General features: G+C 47.5%; 2 protein-coding genes across 2 annotated transcripts; both read left to right on the top strand.

The window, feature by feature from the left end:
• Window positions 1-3,003: 3,003 nt before the first annotated feature.
• Window positions 3,004-3,779, top strand: C8R40DRAFT_1067318 (uncharacterized protein; the record flags this gene model as incomplete). Its single annotated transcript, XM_046225894.1, has 5 exons — window positions 3,004-3,060; window positions 3,126-3,260; window positions 3,317-3,417; window positions 3,485-3,576; window positions 3,631-3,779. The coding sequence occupies 5 exons, from the start codon at window positions 3,004-3,006 to the stop codon at window positions 3,777-3,779; spliced, it is 534 nt and encodes a 177-aa protein (XP_046089382.1).
• An 857-nt stretch (window positions 3,780-4,636) lies between these two features.
• Window positions 4,637-10,833, top strand: C8R40DRAFT_1067317 (uncharacterized protein; the record flags this gene model as incomplete). The annotated part of the gene is made up of 13 exons (XM_046225893.1): window positions 4,637-4,722; window positions 4,997-5,220; window positions 5,442-5,484; window positions 5,686-5,722; window positions 5,890-5,946; window positions 6,003-6,077; window positions 6,102-6,120; window positions 6,165-6,302; window positions 6,377-7,763; window positions 7,824-8,471; window positions 8,537-9,914; window positions 9,972-10,133; window positions 10,192-10,833. The coding sequence occupies 13 exons, from the start codon at window positions 4,637-4,639 to the stop codon at window positions 10,831-10,833; spliced, it is 4,896 nt and encodes a 1,631-aa protein (XP_046089381.1).
• Window positions 10,834-14,473: the final 3,640 nt, after the last annotated feature.

Raw genomic sequence — 14,473 nt, 5'->3', positions numbered from 1 at the left:
GGTGCACCCGGGAATCGAACCCTGGGGCCCTAGAGTGTCATGCAGTAATCAGGACTGGCGTTGAACACAGCCAGGGAGCTTTACCACTAGACAATAACGACTTCACCCTGTGACATTATATACCCACAAATCAGGACTACACTGCTGCACGAAACCCCGGGCAATTTTTAAAAATCGGGTTTTCAGGATCTCTAATAGTGCAGATCCTGGGAATATTGCCAGGAATTATATACTATCCCTGGTTGCTGGGAAATTACTGGGAGATGACACGACAGAACTCAGGACTCGGAACTCCTGGGGATACTGGCTAGCCACTCTTATAAAATGTCTCCAGCCGCTTTTCCTGCCAGCTGATGGTGATTACAGAACCCTGCACTGGCAGTCCTGTGCCTCTCTTCCTTCCTGCCCAGCTCCCACCAGCCTAAAACCCCGTCTCCCGAACGGCTGACTGGTCCGAAGTAGAGAGTTCTGGAGGGCATGAAATAGAGGGGATTGCGGCGAGGATAGGTGACGGCAGACGAAACATGAAGGGATGCTGGGGTTGGGAAAATTCAGCATTATACCCTGAGAAGACGGGGCAGTGAAAATACCATTGGATCCAGCAAATAACCTATCCCCTCTCATCCAGCTCAAGGCCTCGCGACGCCTGATTGCATACCGAAGGCACTGGATGAATATAGACTAAATCGATATCAGGCATTGCTACTTCGCGTGCGGCGACGGCGACGATTTGGTTTGGATATGGCAGTTTCTCAGACGCCGTCCAGCGTTCCACTGCTCTGTACGTAGCTGGTGGTATCGGGCAATGTATGGCGAGCGTAAAGCAATGGTACACACAGAGAGAAGAGGTGAATGAAGGCGAGGCTTCACATTGAGCATGGAAATCTGCACTGGAAATTTTCATGAAAATCAACAAAAAAAATTCACATAATTTGGAGGATACGAACGTGACACATAACAGCGAAATTGAAACGGCTCCAGTGAACTTTCTCGTGGTAACACCTTTCCTCCAGCAAAAGATCTGTAGTGGCAGGCTTCAGGGAGGGTGGTATGATTGAGGCGAGCGCAGCGGGATTTCTCCCTTGCGTGGGAAAATTCATGCAGCGGAGTCCGCCTAGAAGAGAGGAACGTGGGGGTATATGAAATACGTCAAACGGGGCTGGAGCATCGAGACTGAACTCCGTCGATATTCAGTAGGTGGAACTGCGTAAACAGGGAAGAGAAATGAACATAGCGAAAATTGCCAGGGGTAGATTTGCTGCTTACTAAAATTGAACACGACCACCATCTCTCTCTCCTCTGCTCATAGAACTCAACATCCACCATATGCAGTTTCGAGCGTGTCCAGCGCTGGATTCTGAATCAGCGTTCGGAGAAGGCGGCTAATTGTTCGCTGCAGGCATGGTGGATTATGGCGCCAGCGTGATATGCGGAAACCATGCGAGGAGTGAAGCATGAACCTGGCATGAACCGCTGAATGTACACGCAAACAGGGGATGCTTAATAAGAGGGTGGGTTGTGGGAGATTATCGTCCATTAAGGAATTCTCGAAGCGATGTGGGACAAATTGAAGGTGCGACGACTTGAGGAGATGCTCCTGGCTGTACGTGAATTTCAGGAGGATATTTCGTTCATGGAGTGTGGTCAGCAGGTTCAATAAGTTGTGAGGAAGAGCCAGCGGGTCCCAATGGACGAAAAGAAAGGGACTGGACATCAGAAAAGGGTGAGTAACCGCCGAAAATAGATGTCGTATATACTGAGACTCACCTTGAACCTCGGGGATGTTGTAAGAGTGCCACGGTCATCGTCGTCCCAGCCCATACTCAATATTCCTGCGTCATCCGTTCTTTCATCTAAGATGAGCAAGAACTCGTTTTCCTTCCTACATTTACATGATTCGTCCAGTCGGTCTAGAGTGGCCAGCTTAAGCCTGCATGAGCCAGAGAAAAGGCTATCAGAAGAACTCAGAAAGCGAGATTCGAAACACCTCCGAAAACACCTACACATATGTGACGAGCATGGAGGATACGGCGCAATGGGAAGTTCACAAAACGAACAAAGGTCGCCTGACAACTGTATTCGACACGTCCAGTCATCCCGAACTACGATCCTTCAGCATCCAGGGCCCAGACGAGTCCATCCGTTGACCTTTCAGACACCTTTGTGACGCGAGCACGGCACAGCTGTGGAACCGCGTAGTGCAGAGCGGACGCAGATGAGCATGAGGTATGGGTTGGGCAGGAAGTTCATGTGCGTGGAACGTAGGGAATGAACTGAGCACGCGAAAGTTGGACCGCATGCTCGTCTAACGAGGGTGCTATGAGCTTTCAGTGTGGTTAGTCACAGCTGAAAACAAACATGGAAGGAGGTCGCACCAAATCTTGATCTCATACTGAGAGATTCCCGCAACGAGTTTCATAAGATTTAGACACATCTAGAAGGTAAATGACAGGGTCAAAGGGCGAAGGACGTTCAGATAAGCTTTGGGTGTACCGCAACAACTGAAACTCCTTATTCACCAATGTGACCAGTCGTATCTCCGATATAGATAACTCGAAATTTGCTTGAGATAGATGGTATTGTTCTAAACGAAGAGAGCTGGAGTAGATTGAAGAAACAAAGAGTTACGGTGAAGGGGAATATGTTACAATAGACGCCGGTGGCGTTGCTCTGAGGCACTTCCACGGCTAATTCCTGTGCTACACCTCCACGCCAAACTCTTCCTACTCCAAAGTGGCTCAATATCGGTTTCAGCGCCAAAGGGGTATATATGTCCGGTTGGGCGGACTGGCTAGGTATGTATCGCTCTAAGCTGGAACGCTGTCAGGGAGCCTCACTGATCTGTTGACATTTCTTTTTTTCTTCTCCAACTAATCTGCTCTCGTTCTTTCTGTGCGGACGTGTGCTTGGAAGGCTCTGACCAGCACCGGGGTTGGTTCCAAAGTCAACTCTTGACCGCGGTGGGGTCTGCTTCAGGAACGACTACCGAGTATCCCAGCGGAGATGAGCAAGTCACTAGGAAATATCGTAAGCCCTTTGATGGTCGTTCTGGGAGGAACTGTGAGTCGTCTTCATATATTACTCGAGGAAATTCACCCTTGTTTCTCATTGATAATACCGGGCAGATTCTGGATACGACGACTTCAATTTTGGCGCCAATCCTTCCTCATTTGGCTGAGGAAATACATCAGCATCTGGCTCGTGATCAGAATCTTCATCCGAAATCGAAATCTTTCTTTGAGAAAGGTGGGAAACCACCAGTGAGTCCTTCGTCCTTCCCTGTTTGGAATTGCACCTTATGTTATCATGCTTGTAGGATCTGGAATGGGAAGATTACGCAGCAGCGAAGGATATGAGTTATCTTTTGAAGATCAGGAAGGCGGTTCTGGGCTTATTAGAGGAAGCAAGGGGGCATAAGTACGCAGCATTCCGCTTGAACTTGTGCACTCTCTAACGATTGGTTGATCCCACTTCTGGTGAATAGAAGAGTTAAAAGCTCCCTAGAAGCGGGGGTAGACATCCTGCTGCCAAAAAAGGGAGGGAATTATCCTGTTGTGGAACTACTGAAACGAGAAGGTATCCTCCATACCTTCACCTCTGTTTTGATCGCTTGAAGAACGTTTCTTTCAGAACAAATACTCAAAACAAAAACGCTCTTCATCACTCCGGATGCATGTCTGTTCGACGAAGGCTCCCTCGGAAGTGGTTCACAGTCCTCGGCGTGGGTATACACAGAGTCACTGGACCTTGGGGAAGATTTCGGTTTTATGGAGAGCTAGACGTGCTGGGAATACGCGTTCGGCCTGCTTCCTTAGTCAGGTGCCCGCGGTGTTGGACTTGTACGAAACGCTCAAAGGAAGAAACTACATGTGCGAGATGTGTGGATGTGTTGTGTTCGCAAGGATCGACCGAAAGCAATAGATGCGAGTGTTGTCTGTCGTCAGTGAACTTCATTAACTTTAGTAGCGCTTCCTTACGATAACTGAAGGAAATGATCCAACATTGGGACTGGACGACCCGTTGAGCACTGGCCCTTACTTCGAGGAATGACTGCTGAAATGTTGAACTCTGGCGATATTCTGGCAAGGTGATTCAAGGCCTGCGTGACTTGTATCAAGGCCCATACTTACATGAAAAACTATGGAGTTATCTAATGCGGTACTTTACCACACAGTCGAAACATTGATTCAATGACCGGATTACATTGACCGTATCCACTGAAGACAATTTTAGAGGAGAAATTAGGCGCGCGTTAATTCATGTGACTGCGTTTATAGAACGCCTCTTGCTCTCCTTCTACCCCTTAGTCTCTCAATATCAGATGAAATCCGCCAGCAAAAACTCATCAGGTATGGGCCCTCTTGTTCTCTTTTTAGGGATTCTCGGAAGGAATATCGCCTCTCCAAACCTCTCCACAGGCCAGGAGTTTGGCAGAGACTTCCTACGGTGAATCCCGGCTGTTCTTCGTGTATCACATGTTTTTGAAGGCTTCGGCCATGCTGTCAAGCCCCTCCACAGGCCAGACGTGCGAACGGACCTTTCTTAACCTGCTCAGTGCATCAAACTTTGTTATATCCTTCTGCTGATTCCGATTGGGCGCTTACTCACTCAACCTAGCATCTACTCCTAGTATACCATGGCGACCCGATTCCTCAAATTCCACCAATTCGATCTCCAACTAGCTCTACAGCTAGACAACGATGGCCGAATGGAGGTGGAAAGGTAACGGTTGAGCTTAGAGGATGAAGACCTCGAGTTCGAAGATGAGGAAGTTGTCGGGGCAGGGCAAAATCGAAGAGAACACTCCATTCTTCCAAATATTGCAACATCTATATCCTCCCCCTCTGAACCCTCGAGTTCCCAGCGCCCTACTTTTCCTATTCCCAACCTACGCCTTTTTGCTCATAACCTATCGTGCTTATCATCATGCTTCAAGAATGGTGAGTTTTTACATTACTTTTACGTGTTCTATCTATCCTGACCTGGTTATATGCAGTTCCTTCTGCAATTATCCATCTTGGATCCACATCAACGATAAGAAGATCCGGAGTAGGATTTGGAGGTCGGCGAGCATTACAGATCAGGGGTGGGGAGATGAAACAGTATACCAGATAGGGACAGCGCCAATAGGCGCTTTGCAGACCATACCATTAATCCCGGAAGCGAACAGGAATACTTATGGGGAAGAGGATAGAGGTGAAAAGCAGCGGGGGGGTACCGGTTTGTTGGGAGGATTGAGGCAGTGATTGTGGAAAAGGCGGTGTTTTGAATGGTGGATAAAGGGAGAGGGATCCCAGGATAACATGTCTCCCATGTAAACCAGTTGCAAGCAGGGTGAACCAGGTGGACTTTCACCTTTGTCCTCCTCGCATCTAGATTAGCTGGCGCCAGTATCACCAATTTGAATTCTATGAATGATGTCATCTTCACTCACAGCATAGTTGCATTCTACCCTGTCCCCGATACAGCCAGACCAATATCGTGGTCAGTTTCGCGGAGAGCCTACTCAATCTCAGCGCCTCTGTCATTCACCTGTCTCGGATTCTCAGAACTGTTGACATTTTTACTGCCTCCAGATTCCAAGTCGCCTGATTCAACTCGATGAGGCTCAGAGGCAGCCGTATTGTACTACCCCCCACCGACATCCTCCGAGAAGAAGGAGCTCTAGAACATCTACCCTGGTAGGTTGCAGGGGATTACAACCGGCATGAGCTCCGCGAAGGTGAGCAATACACGATTTTTATGCTGGGACATGCTACTAATTGCATCTAATAGACATCTAATGCTCTCGATATTATTTCGACGGCACCCATGGAGTTCTTATAGGTATTTCTCTCTATGGAACGAGGTGATTATAGCCTTCAACTGAGCTATATTCGACTTCTTTAGATTAGATCATCTTCATTGAAAGAATTTGGGGCTATATTGGATGACTCTAATAGCATGGTAGGCTCGCAATATCTCTTGGCACATCTACCATGCTGCTTACCACTCCTCAATAGCTAGGGATTGCACCGCTGCAGCACCAGAGTCAGCAGCCAGTTGTACACTTTCACTCGGTCATTCTTGAAGCCTATGTACCGTGCTCTTACATTACATAGGTCCCAGCTAAGTATGTATGTATGTATAGACCAACGTTGTCAAGTATGCCGATCAAAAAACAGATGTGGCCATCCCTTCCCTTCTTCCCCTCATCCTCTCTCCTACTATCAAAATTCTCACTACTGTGCACATTTCCCGATATCACGAGCCAGGATTTCGATGGGTGGTCATCGTTCCCCTACACGTCGCCGGAGTAAAAGGTAAATTAGCCTTTACTTGCCTGTCTTCTCCTTCTCACGGTAGTATAGATTATCGTCTGCGCCAAATCCTCCAGGAGTGCAGAATGAGAGCTATCAGGATGATGCTTACAATGGTGGCTCTGAAGACGACCAGGATGATGATAGCGTCTATGATGGCGGTGCTTACGATGGCAGCGACGGTGCTTACGGTGGCAGCCGCCGTGCCTACGATGGCAACAACAGTGCCTACGATGACAGCAACGGAGCCAATGATCAAACTGTACAAAATCCCTTCCGAGACAGTATAATCAACCCCTATCTCCCAGGATACATTCCACCCAACCCCGTCACTCAACGTTCTGCCTCCCAACGTTCTGCCTCCCAACGTTCTGCCTCCCAACGTTCTGCCTCCCAACGTTCTGCCTCTCAACGTTCTGGCCCGCGACGTCCTGCCCCGCAACTTCCTGCCCCCTGCATTCTCAAGTCAAGATATACGGGGGAACCTCCTGCTCCTCTGAAGACTGCAGGGATACATTTTTTCCAAAACGAGGTAGATGGTCGCTTCACATACCAGACCACGGCTGGTGCATTCAGCTGCTCACATCAAGCAGAGGGTGAGCCCAATCGCTACAGTGATAGCTCCTGTGCCCTCGCTTGTTACCTCAACCTTGTCTATGTCCATGTCCTGGGTGGCTTTGTGTACCTGAAAGAACATCGCATGTTTGGCAGGGCAGAACTTGAGTCGAGGCTTTTAGGCATATGGGTGATTAAGAGGAGGGAAAATAAGGTTCAAATAGTCGAGGACCTTCTGGCGCATATCGATACTGCATTCCCGACACTGCTCACCAATTTTGACTCGATTTTTCGCGGTTCTGTCGACATTCGGCTCATTAAAAAGATTCCCTATCTTCCTGATCCAAAAAAGACCGCTTGCTGCCCTTTCTGTTCTTTGTATTTCACGACGGGTACTAGTATAAACAAGCACCTCCGAAGTGGCGACAAGCAATGCCCCTTATCCGATGAATCGAGATCTCGGAGAGATGCACTTGAGCAACAATGGACCCAGTCTTTATCCAAAGAACCGGCCAATATGCGGTATGCTGTCCGCTTTGTGGATGCTTATGATCCAGCTTTAGACACGGATGATCCAGTTCCTACACAGACTACCTACAAGCCAAAGCTTGAGCCGCTTCAACGGCCGCTGTATTATCCAGATACCTGGTGGAGGTTTCTTGCTGAAATCAACTTTCGTCCACTGCTCCCCATAGAGCAGCAGTTGCTTGGTGAAGGACTTGCCCCTGGTATACTGTTCGACCTTGTCCGTTTGCCTTCAGTAGCCATCAAAAGCTATGCTGAGGGAACACGCGAGAGCAAGCTGGAGAAGATGCTTTCGTTGTGTCACTTATTTTTCAAATTGTACCTCATGGAGGCTGCTGCAAAGGTACCCTCTACTTTTGGCTTTTCAAAAATGCTGAAAAAATAGTAAGTTTATGATAGTGGTCTTTGCTGATCCTTGTCCGCTGACTCATCCTGATTTCGTAGCTCTGGCCTGAACTATAAGGGTGGCTTCCGTAGATCTGATACATATGCTAAGTACGGAGGCGCAGGGACCAATATCATCTGTTTCCTGCTGAGATATTTTGAGATGAAGAGGAAGAAGAAGCTTCCTGCTCTCCTCCGTATTTCGCTAGGAATGGAGCTTCTCGAAGCAGTTAAACGTCTCTATCTGGAGTCCCAGAAAGATTCCGAGCCTTCAGTATCAGAACTAGCCCCTTTGCTCCATGCAATTCTGGTTTGCTTTGTGCGTACCCACGACCCGCTGGATTCAGACAAGCTGACACTGCTGGAATACATCCTTCTTTGCCTCACCATACGCGAGGATACAAAGGCTGGCGAAGATGGTCAGTGCATATACGAAGCCGTAGTCTTCACCAGGAAGCTATCACACTATGCTCGGCTAATCTCTGCGACTGTTCTCCAAGCAATGGTCGCTGGGGGATGGGAGGAGCAATATCACCTCCCTAGCCCTGAGGATGCTGCAATTTCCGATGCAGAACTGGATCATATAGATGATTCCGATTCCGACTCCTCAAGTACTGATTCTGACTCCTTAGACCTCGAGAATGATTTTGATCTAGAAGATTTAGTGGAAATTACAAAATTCACTCCTGAGCAAGTTACCCTTGGAGAGTATGTGCCTTATTTGCCACCTGAAATTGTCATTGATATTCTAAAACTTGCACCAAATCATTCAGGCGACTGGATAAGGCCCTTCGGGAGTATGTTTCCAAGGATTCTACCAAGAAGAACACCTTCCGTGTTTTGATTAGCCTTTGGGCCCGCGCTGATGGATATTCGCGATCTGCTAAAGGCAAAAAAAGTTTTCGTCCTGATGCAAGCAACCTCGGATTCACTTTTATTCCTACACCGACATCCGAAATACATTGCGACCTCGCAATCTTTCCCCAAAACCATGAATTGCAGCTAAAGGGGTTGCGGACGAGCTTCGCACGTTTGATCCCAGCATCGCTTGCTTCATACTTTCAAGAAAATTTCAGAACGACAGACCTGGTGGACGATCCAGCTAGCCCAGTATCAATCTTTGACCAGCCTAGAAATGCCCCGTACTTTGACGGTCTGATTGCGACGCTTACAAATGCACTAGAACAGTCTAAAGGGCCAGATCGAACACTTGCACGACGTGGGCAGCTTTCTTCCGATAGGGTCTGGTCATGGATAGAAGATCTGGCCGAATTCCAGAAGTACCTTGCTGGTGGAATTATACCAACGATGGGGGTATGCCCCCGAGCAGAGCAAATTGCTGCTCTCACCTACGCCACTGTGGGCACCACTCTTCGATCATTAAAAATATACCAGCCTCACGTTTTAATCTGCAACCCAATTGCCAAGCAGGACAGTGTGAAGCAGTATGAGTGCTTCTTTGCACTCCCACCCGATATGGCATGGTACCTGATTCTATATCTTGGCGTTCTTCGTAAGGTGGTCATACATCTCCTCGAGTCTCCTGTGATACGCCATGCTGGACCTGTCGAAGATTTCAAACACTATATTTTTGTGATTCTCACCAAAGGTAGATTAAATGCGATTCCAAACACCTATCAGTGGACAGCTACAGATGTCAATATCTGCTTGAAGGGGACACTTCTGAGGCTCGATGCCAATTCACTTCGACATGTAACAACTGGAGTAATCCGGCACTGGTATCCTGAACTTGGTGAAGCCCGTGAGCGGCTGAACGATTCTACCCTGATGTCGCCAGTTGATAGGCAGGGTCAACATTCAGGTAGAGTTTCTAGAAATTTCTATGCCCGCACCATCTACATGACCGGGACCGGTTTCAACACCTCCGAATTCTTTTCCCAGATACGTGTCAGCATGGCTCTCCAGCGGCTAGATCAAATCATTCGCAATGGTGGAAGAAATGTTGTTCCAACAGCTATTGATATTTCTGATGCTTGGACAAGAAATGGTGAACATGCGATGAATACGGCTCGAGAATTCGTTATGTCGCCAGCGGGCTACAATATAGTTTCCGGAAATACTGATGCTATAGAAAGCAGCTTTAAGAAGCTAAATAGACTGAGGCCCTTCCTTTGGGGCCCAGATGTTCGAGTGAGTATTACAAAATATGTGCTGGAAGCGATACGCTAAATCTGATCATGACTACAGCTATCTTCGGGGAACACACCTTTACAGTGGAAAACTCTAGGCGATGAAGCTCTTTTGACAGTTTGTGCTGCACTAGCCTGCAGCTATATTTTCCAAGGCGGGGCAGCGCAGCCTTTAGAAGTGGAAGTTGACCCGAAGTTCGTAGCACATGGGGTATACCTTGTGAGTTAGCTCAATATTATTGCTAACATCTGCCGACTAAAGAATACCTGCATCATAGGTTAACTGTGCAGTCGATGAATGGCGCAAGGGTTCATTTCAAGCCTGCGGCTGGAATATCGATCCTAATCGGGAAGTAAGGGTATCGGAAATCGAAAACGCTATCATTCACTTCAGGCGTGATCAACCAGAAGAATGGATCACATTCCGAGGGAAAGTTGGCCACTCAATTCTCAGCTCAATTGGTCGGCCCCCTCCACAGTTTAGTAAGATGCCATTCTTTGCCCCGGGCGTGTTTTCTGCTCCTGCTCCTCCCTCTGATATCCAGGGCGAAGATATTCCACTACAGGATGTCCCGTTGGACACCATTGTCACGTCAGAAAAGGGAAAAGGCAGGGAGATCGAAGATGACGTGCAGTCCCCATATACTGATGTAGAGACGGAGATTGAAGATGGCGTTCAGTCCCCACTATTTACTGATATAGAAACGGCAATAGAGGATGGGGGCGCTGGGACACAAAGCAAGAAGACGAAGGAGGTAGAAAAACAGAACAGGAGGGAGGAAAAGAAGAGGAGTAAACAAGGGGCTGATCATTTACTAGTTCCAGGAGGTAGCAAAGGGGTCTGGGGTCAGAAGCGGAAGCGACAGTCAAAAGATGATAATTCATTGAAGAAGAGTAGAGATTCGACCTCATCTGATTGACTCAATTGACTCAGGTTATACTTCGGGCTGCATTCACGCGTGATACAATTTCGTTCAATTAATTGCTTCAGTTCAAACAATGTATAGCGTGAGTATTGACAGATATCAAAGCCAAATGCTTATCTTCCTTCGCGATAACTTCACTAATCATCCCACTACTGGTTTTATACAACCCCAGCATATCCGTAAGGAAGGTAGGGTAGGATTCAGGTAGTCGCATAGGGTTTCGTGGAACCAGCGACCCGAAAACTGCAGTATATAGCTCCTGTAGTTTGATGCCAGATTTGCATTCAAAAGCTTCGACAGTTCAACCTGCATCGCCAACTGAGGAAATCATGCTGAGTCCCAGATAGTTCATTCCGGTAAAACCCTGATGCATGAAGGGCTGCACTATGTCAGATACCATCTATTTCGATATCGGACGCGGGCTGAGGCAATGTAACACTGGCAGCGATGTCAGCTACGCGGCAAAACGGGCATCAGGAGGTTCCTACACCTTAAGCAAGTCGATAAGTAAACCCAGAGAAGGTGCTAGAGGAAGTACATCATAAGTTAGGATGAGGTGACGAAAATTTGAGGAAATTAGCTTCCATTGGCAACAGGCGTCCACACCAGCGTTCGATGGCATTATAGTCCTTGTGCAGCATCAGATTTTGAATAACCTGCGACAGTCTCTATAGCACCACTCACTTTAAGCAACACTACACACAATCTGTTTGAGCGATCGGTGAATTGAGCGTCTTCGAAACCGAACTCCCTGCTAATGACCCTCGGCCAAATTTTTCATATTTCGGACAGTGGATCGAAATAAAATGAGTTCACAGTATGGAGCAATGTGGATGAGCAGCTACTTATCATCGTGGTGTCGAATTCGAGTTGATTGTTCTGTATTGGATCTACATTGCCTAGACACGAGCTGGGATGATCAAATAGGGAGAACCTGGATAAATCCTAATAGTGGTTGATGACGGAGCCTGGGCGCTAAAGACTTAGCTTAACTTCGGCAGAGTAGCATCCCCAGACAACTCTTCGACTACCAGTACCTTCGCCATACGGAACCCTCATATAAAAACATTGACGCTACAGGCTCGGATTTAGCTATGACTGCATGTCTTCTGGGCGGCAACTGGCCTTTGGAAATTGCACAAAAGTCTCAGCCACAATGCACCAAATCTTGATCTCATACTGAGAGATTCCCGCAACGAGTTTCATAAGATTTAGACACATCTAGAAGGTAAATGACAGGGTCAAAGGGCGAAGGACGTTCAGATAAGCTTTGGGTGTACCGCAACAACTGAAACTCCTTATTCACCAATGTGACCAGTCGTATCTCCGATATAGATAACTCGAAATTTGCTTGAGATAGATGGTATTGTTCTAAACGAAGAGAGCTGGAGTAGATTGAAGAAACAAAGAGTTACGGTGAAGGGGAATATGTTACAATAGACGCCGGTGGCGTTGCTCTGACTTCTGAATGGACTTCTGAACAAGGACGTGTTCTTAGACGTTCCTGGAGTTCTACTATATGTGCTTTCAGCCAAGATCACTATTCTCCAACCGCTAACATTCAACATAGCGTGAAGTACAGTAAGCTTATATACGATATGCATTCTGCTACATGTCACGATTCGCGCTGTGCTGAGTGCTGGGTGCTGCAAACGCGCTAGCAGCGGCTAAGTGAAAACAATAATAGCATGAGAACAAAACTCGCACCCCACAGTCCAATCTTTGTCCCCATTCCCAGACAACATCATCAACTCCACAGCGAAAGCTTGTCGATCGCCAATACTTTACTATATCCTTCTCTGAACGCACTGGATTCCAAAGCGCTCCTTAAGCCGAGGATAGCGCCGAGGATATTCCTGGACATCGGTTGTCGTTACGGTGATGTCCTTTCCAGAAGGCTATATAATTCACTGAGAAATTGGGGGAGAACGAACAGATTGAGAACACGTACGGATGGAGGGTAACGCACCTTCAGCTCGATAATGCGCCATTTGTAGATGAATCCCGTCCGTCGACGACGGTGATAGTTTCTTTGATTGATGCAGGCTTTTCTGTGAGCCAGGTATACGATTCGTGATGTCAAGAACAGCTGAAGAGGGAGAATACCCCATTGTTCAGATGCGGCTGCTTATCAGCAGGGGCGATGGTCAATAGCTTCGTAAGGGAATTGGCCAAGTCGCAATTGACAAGCTATCGAAGGAGGAGTTGAGTGGAGATTTAATTGAAGGTAGATTACAATAGATACCTTGAGCGTCACGATAGTCAACGGAACCTCTTCTCCCAGCACAAGCTCCGCAACTCCAGCAGTACCTTGGCTACAAATTGCCTGACCACATCTTCGTTTTTCATAAAGAAGAGAGGATATTGAGAGCCCGGTCAGGTAGGCAAGAACTCAGGATATAACGGTCAATACACTACCACACCTATCCAAATATGAAGGGCTCAACTTATTCAACAACCATGGTCTCCTTGAATTGACGAGTGAGTTTTGCGCTCCGTTCCCCACCACCAAATAGTGTACTCTCTGCTTTGCGAGTATTCAATAGATACAGAACACGGGGAAATCGAACAGTTCGTGCATGTGGTACGTCCTCGGCGAGGGAAGAGAGCGGTGGTGATGACTGAGTAGACTGAACTTCGACCTCAGCAAGGGTTCAATGTTTTGCGCCAGCAGTATTCTTCGTTGAGGCACAAAATACTAAGATGAAGAGAATGACAGAGGAAGAGACACTGTGCTATTTTATTAGATCAACGAACAGCCTTAGTGTGAACCTTACGGGTATGTTGTAGTATTCTCCACTCTGTGGAAGTCGCAAAACATGAATGGAATAGAAAAACAGTGTGTCGACAGGCAACCTTTGGATTTCCGTTGACAGAATAGCTCGACTTGATATCCGACCTAGCTTATTCGATGACCCCATGTTTGTCGTCTTCCTTCTAGACCGTGAAGAGCATAAGTAGTGGTAGGACATGAATAAACCCTGTAGACATACGATCTGAAAACACCGATCCTTCCCTCCCACTGCCTGCCCCGATCAGAGATACAGCTCGTCTTCAGAGATCAGTTACTGTCGGCGTTCTCATGCTGAAAATCAAGCGCAATTGTGGCTGAGACTTTTGTGCAATTTCCAAAGGCCAGTTGCCGCCCAGAAGACATGCAGTCATAGCTAAATTCGAGCCTGTAGCGTTAATGTTTTTATATGAGGGTTCCGTATGGCGAAGGTACTGGTAGTCGAAGAGTTGTCTGGGGATGCTACTCTGCCGAAGTTAAGCTAAGTCTTTAGCGCCCAGGCTCCGTCATAAACCACTATTAGGATTTATCCAGGTTCTCCCTATTTGATCATCCCAGCTCGTGTCTAGGCAATGCAGATCCAATACAGAACAATCAACTCGAATTCGACACCACGATGATAAGTAGCTGCTCATCCACATTGCTCCATACTGTGAACTCATTTTATTTCGATCCACCGTCCGAAATGCGAAAAATTTGGCTGAGGGTCGTCATTAGCAGGGAGTTCGGCTTCGAAGAGGCTCAATTCATTGATCGTTCAAGCGGAACTTGTGTAGTGTTGCTTAAGGTGAGTGGTGATATAGAGACTGCGATGTTGCATAAGGACCCTACCGCCGTTGAACG

The sequence above is a fragment of the Lentinula edodes genome (assembly GCF_021015755.1).
Source record: "Lentinula edodes strain Le(Bin) 0899 ss11 chromosome Unknown C8R40scaffold_7, whole genome shotgun sequence".
Lineage (NCBI taxonomy): Eukaryota > Fungi > Basidiomycota > Agaricomycetes > Agaricales > Omphalotaceae > Lentinula > Lentinula edodes.
Note: the sequence above shows the minus strand (reverse complement) of the source record. Positions and strands in the feature narration are given on the sequence as shown.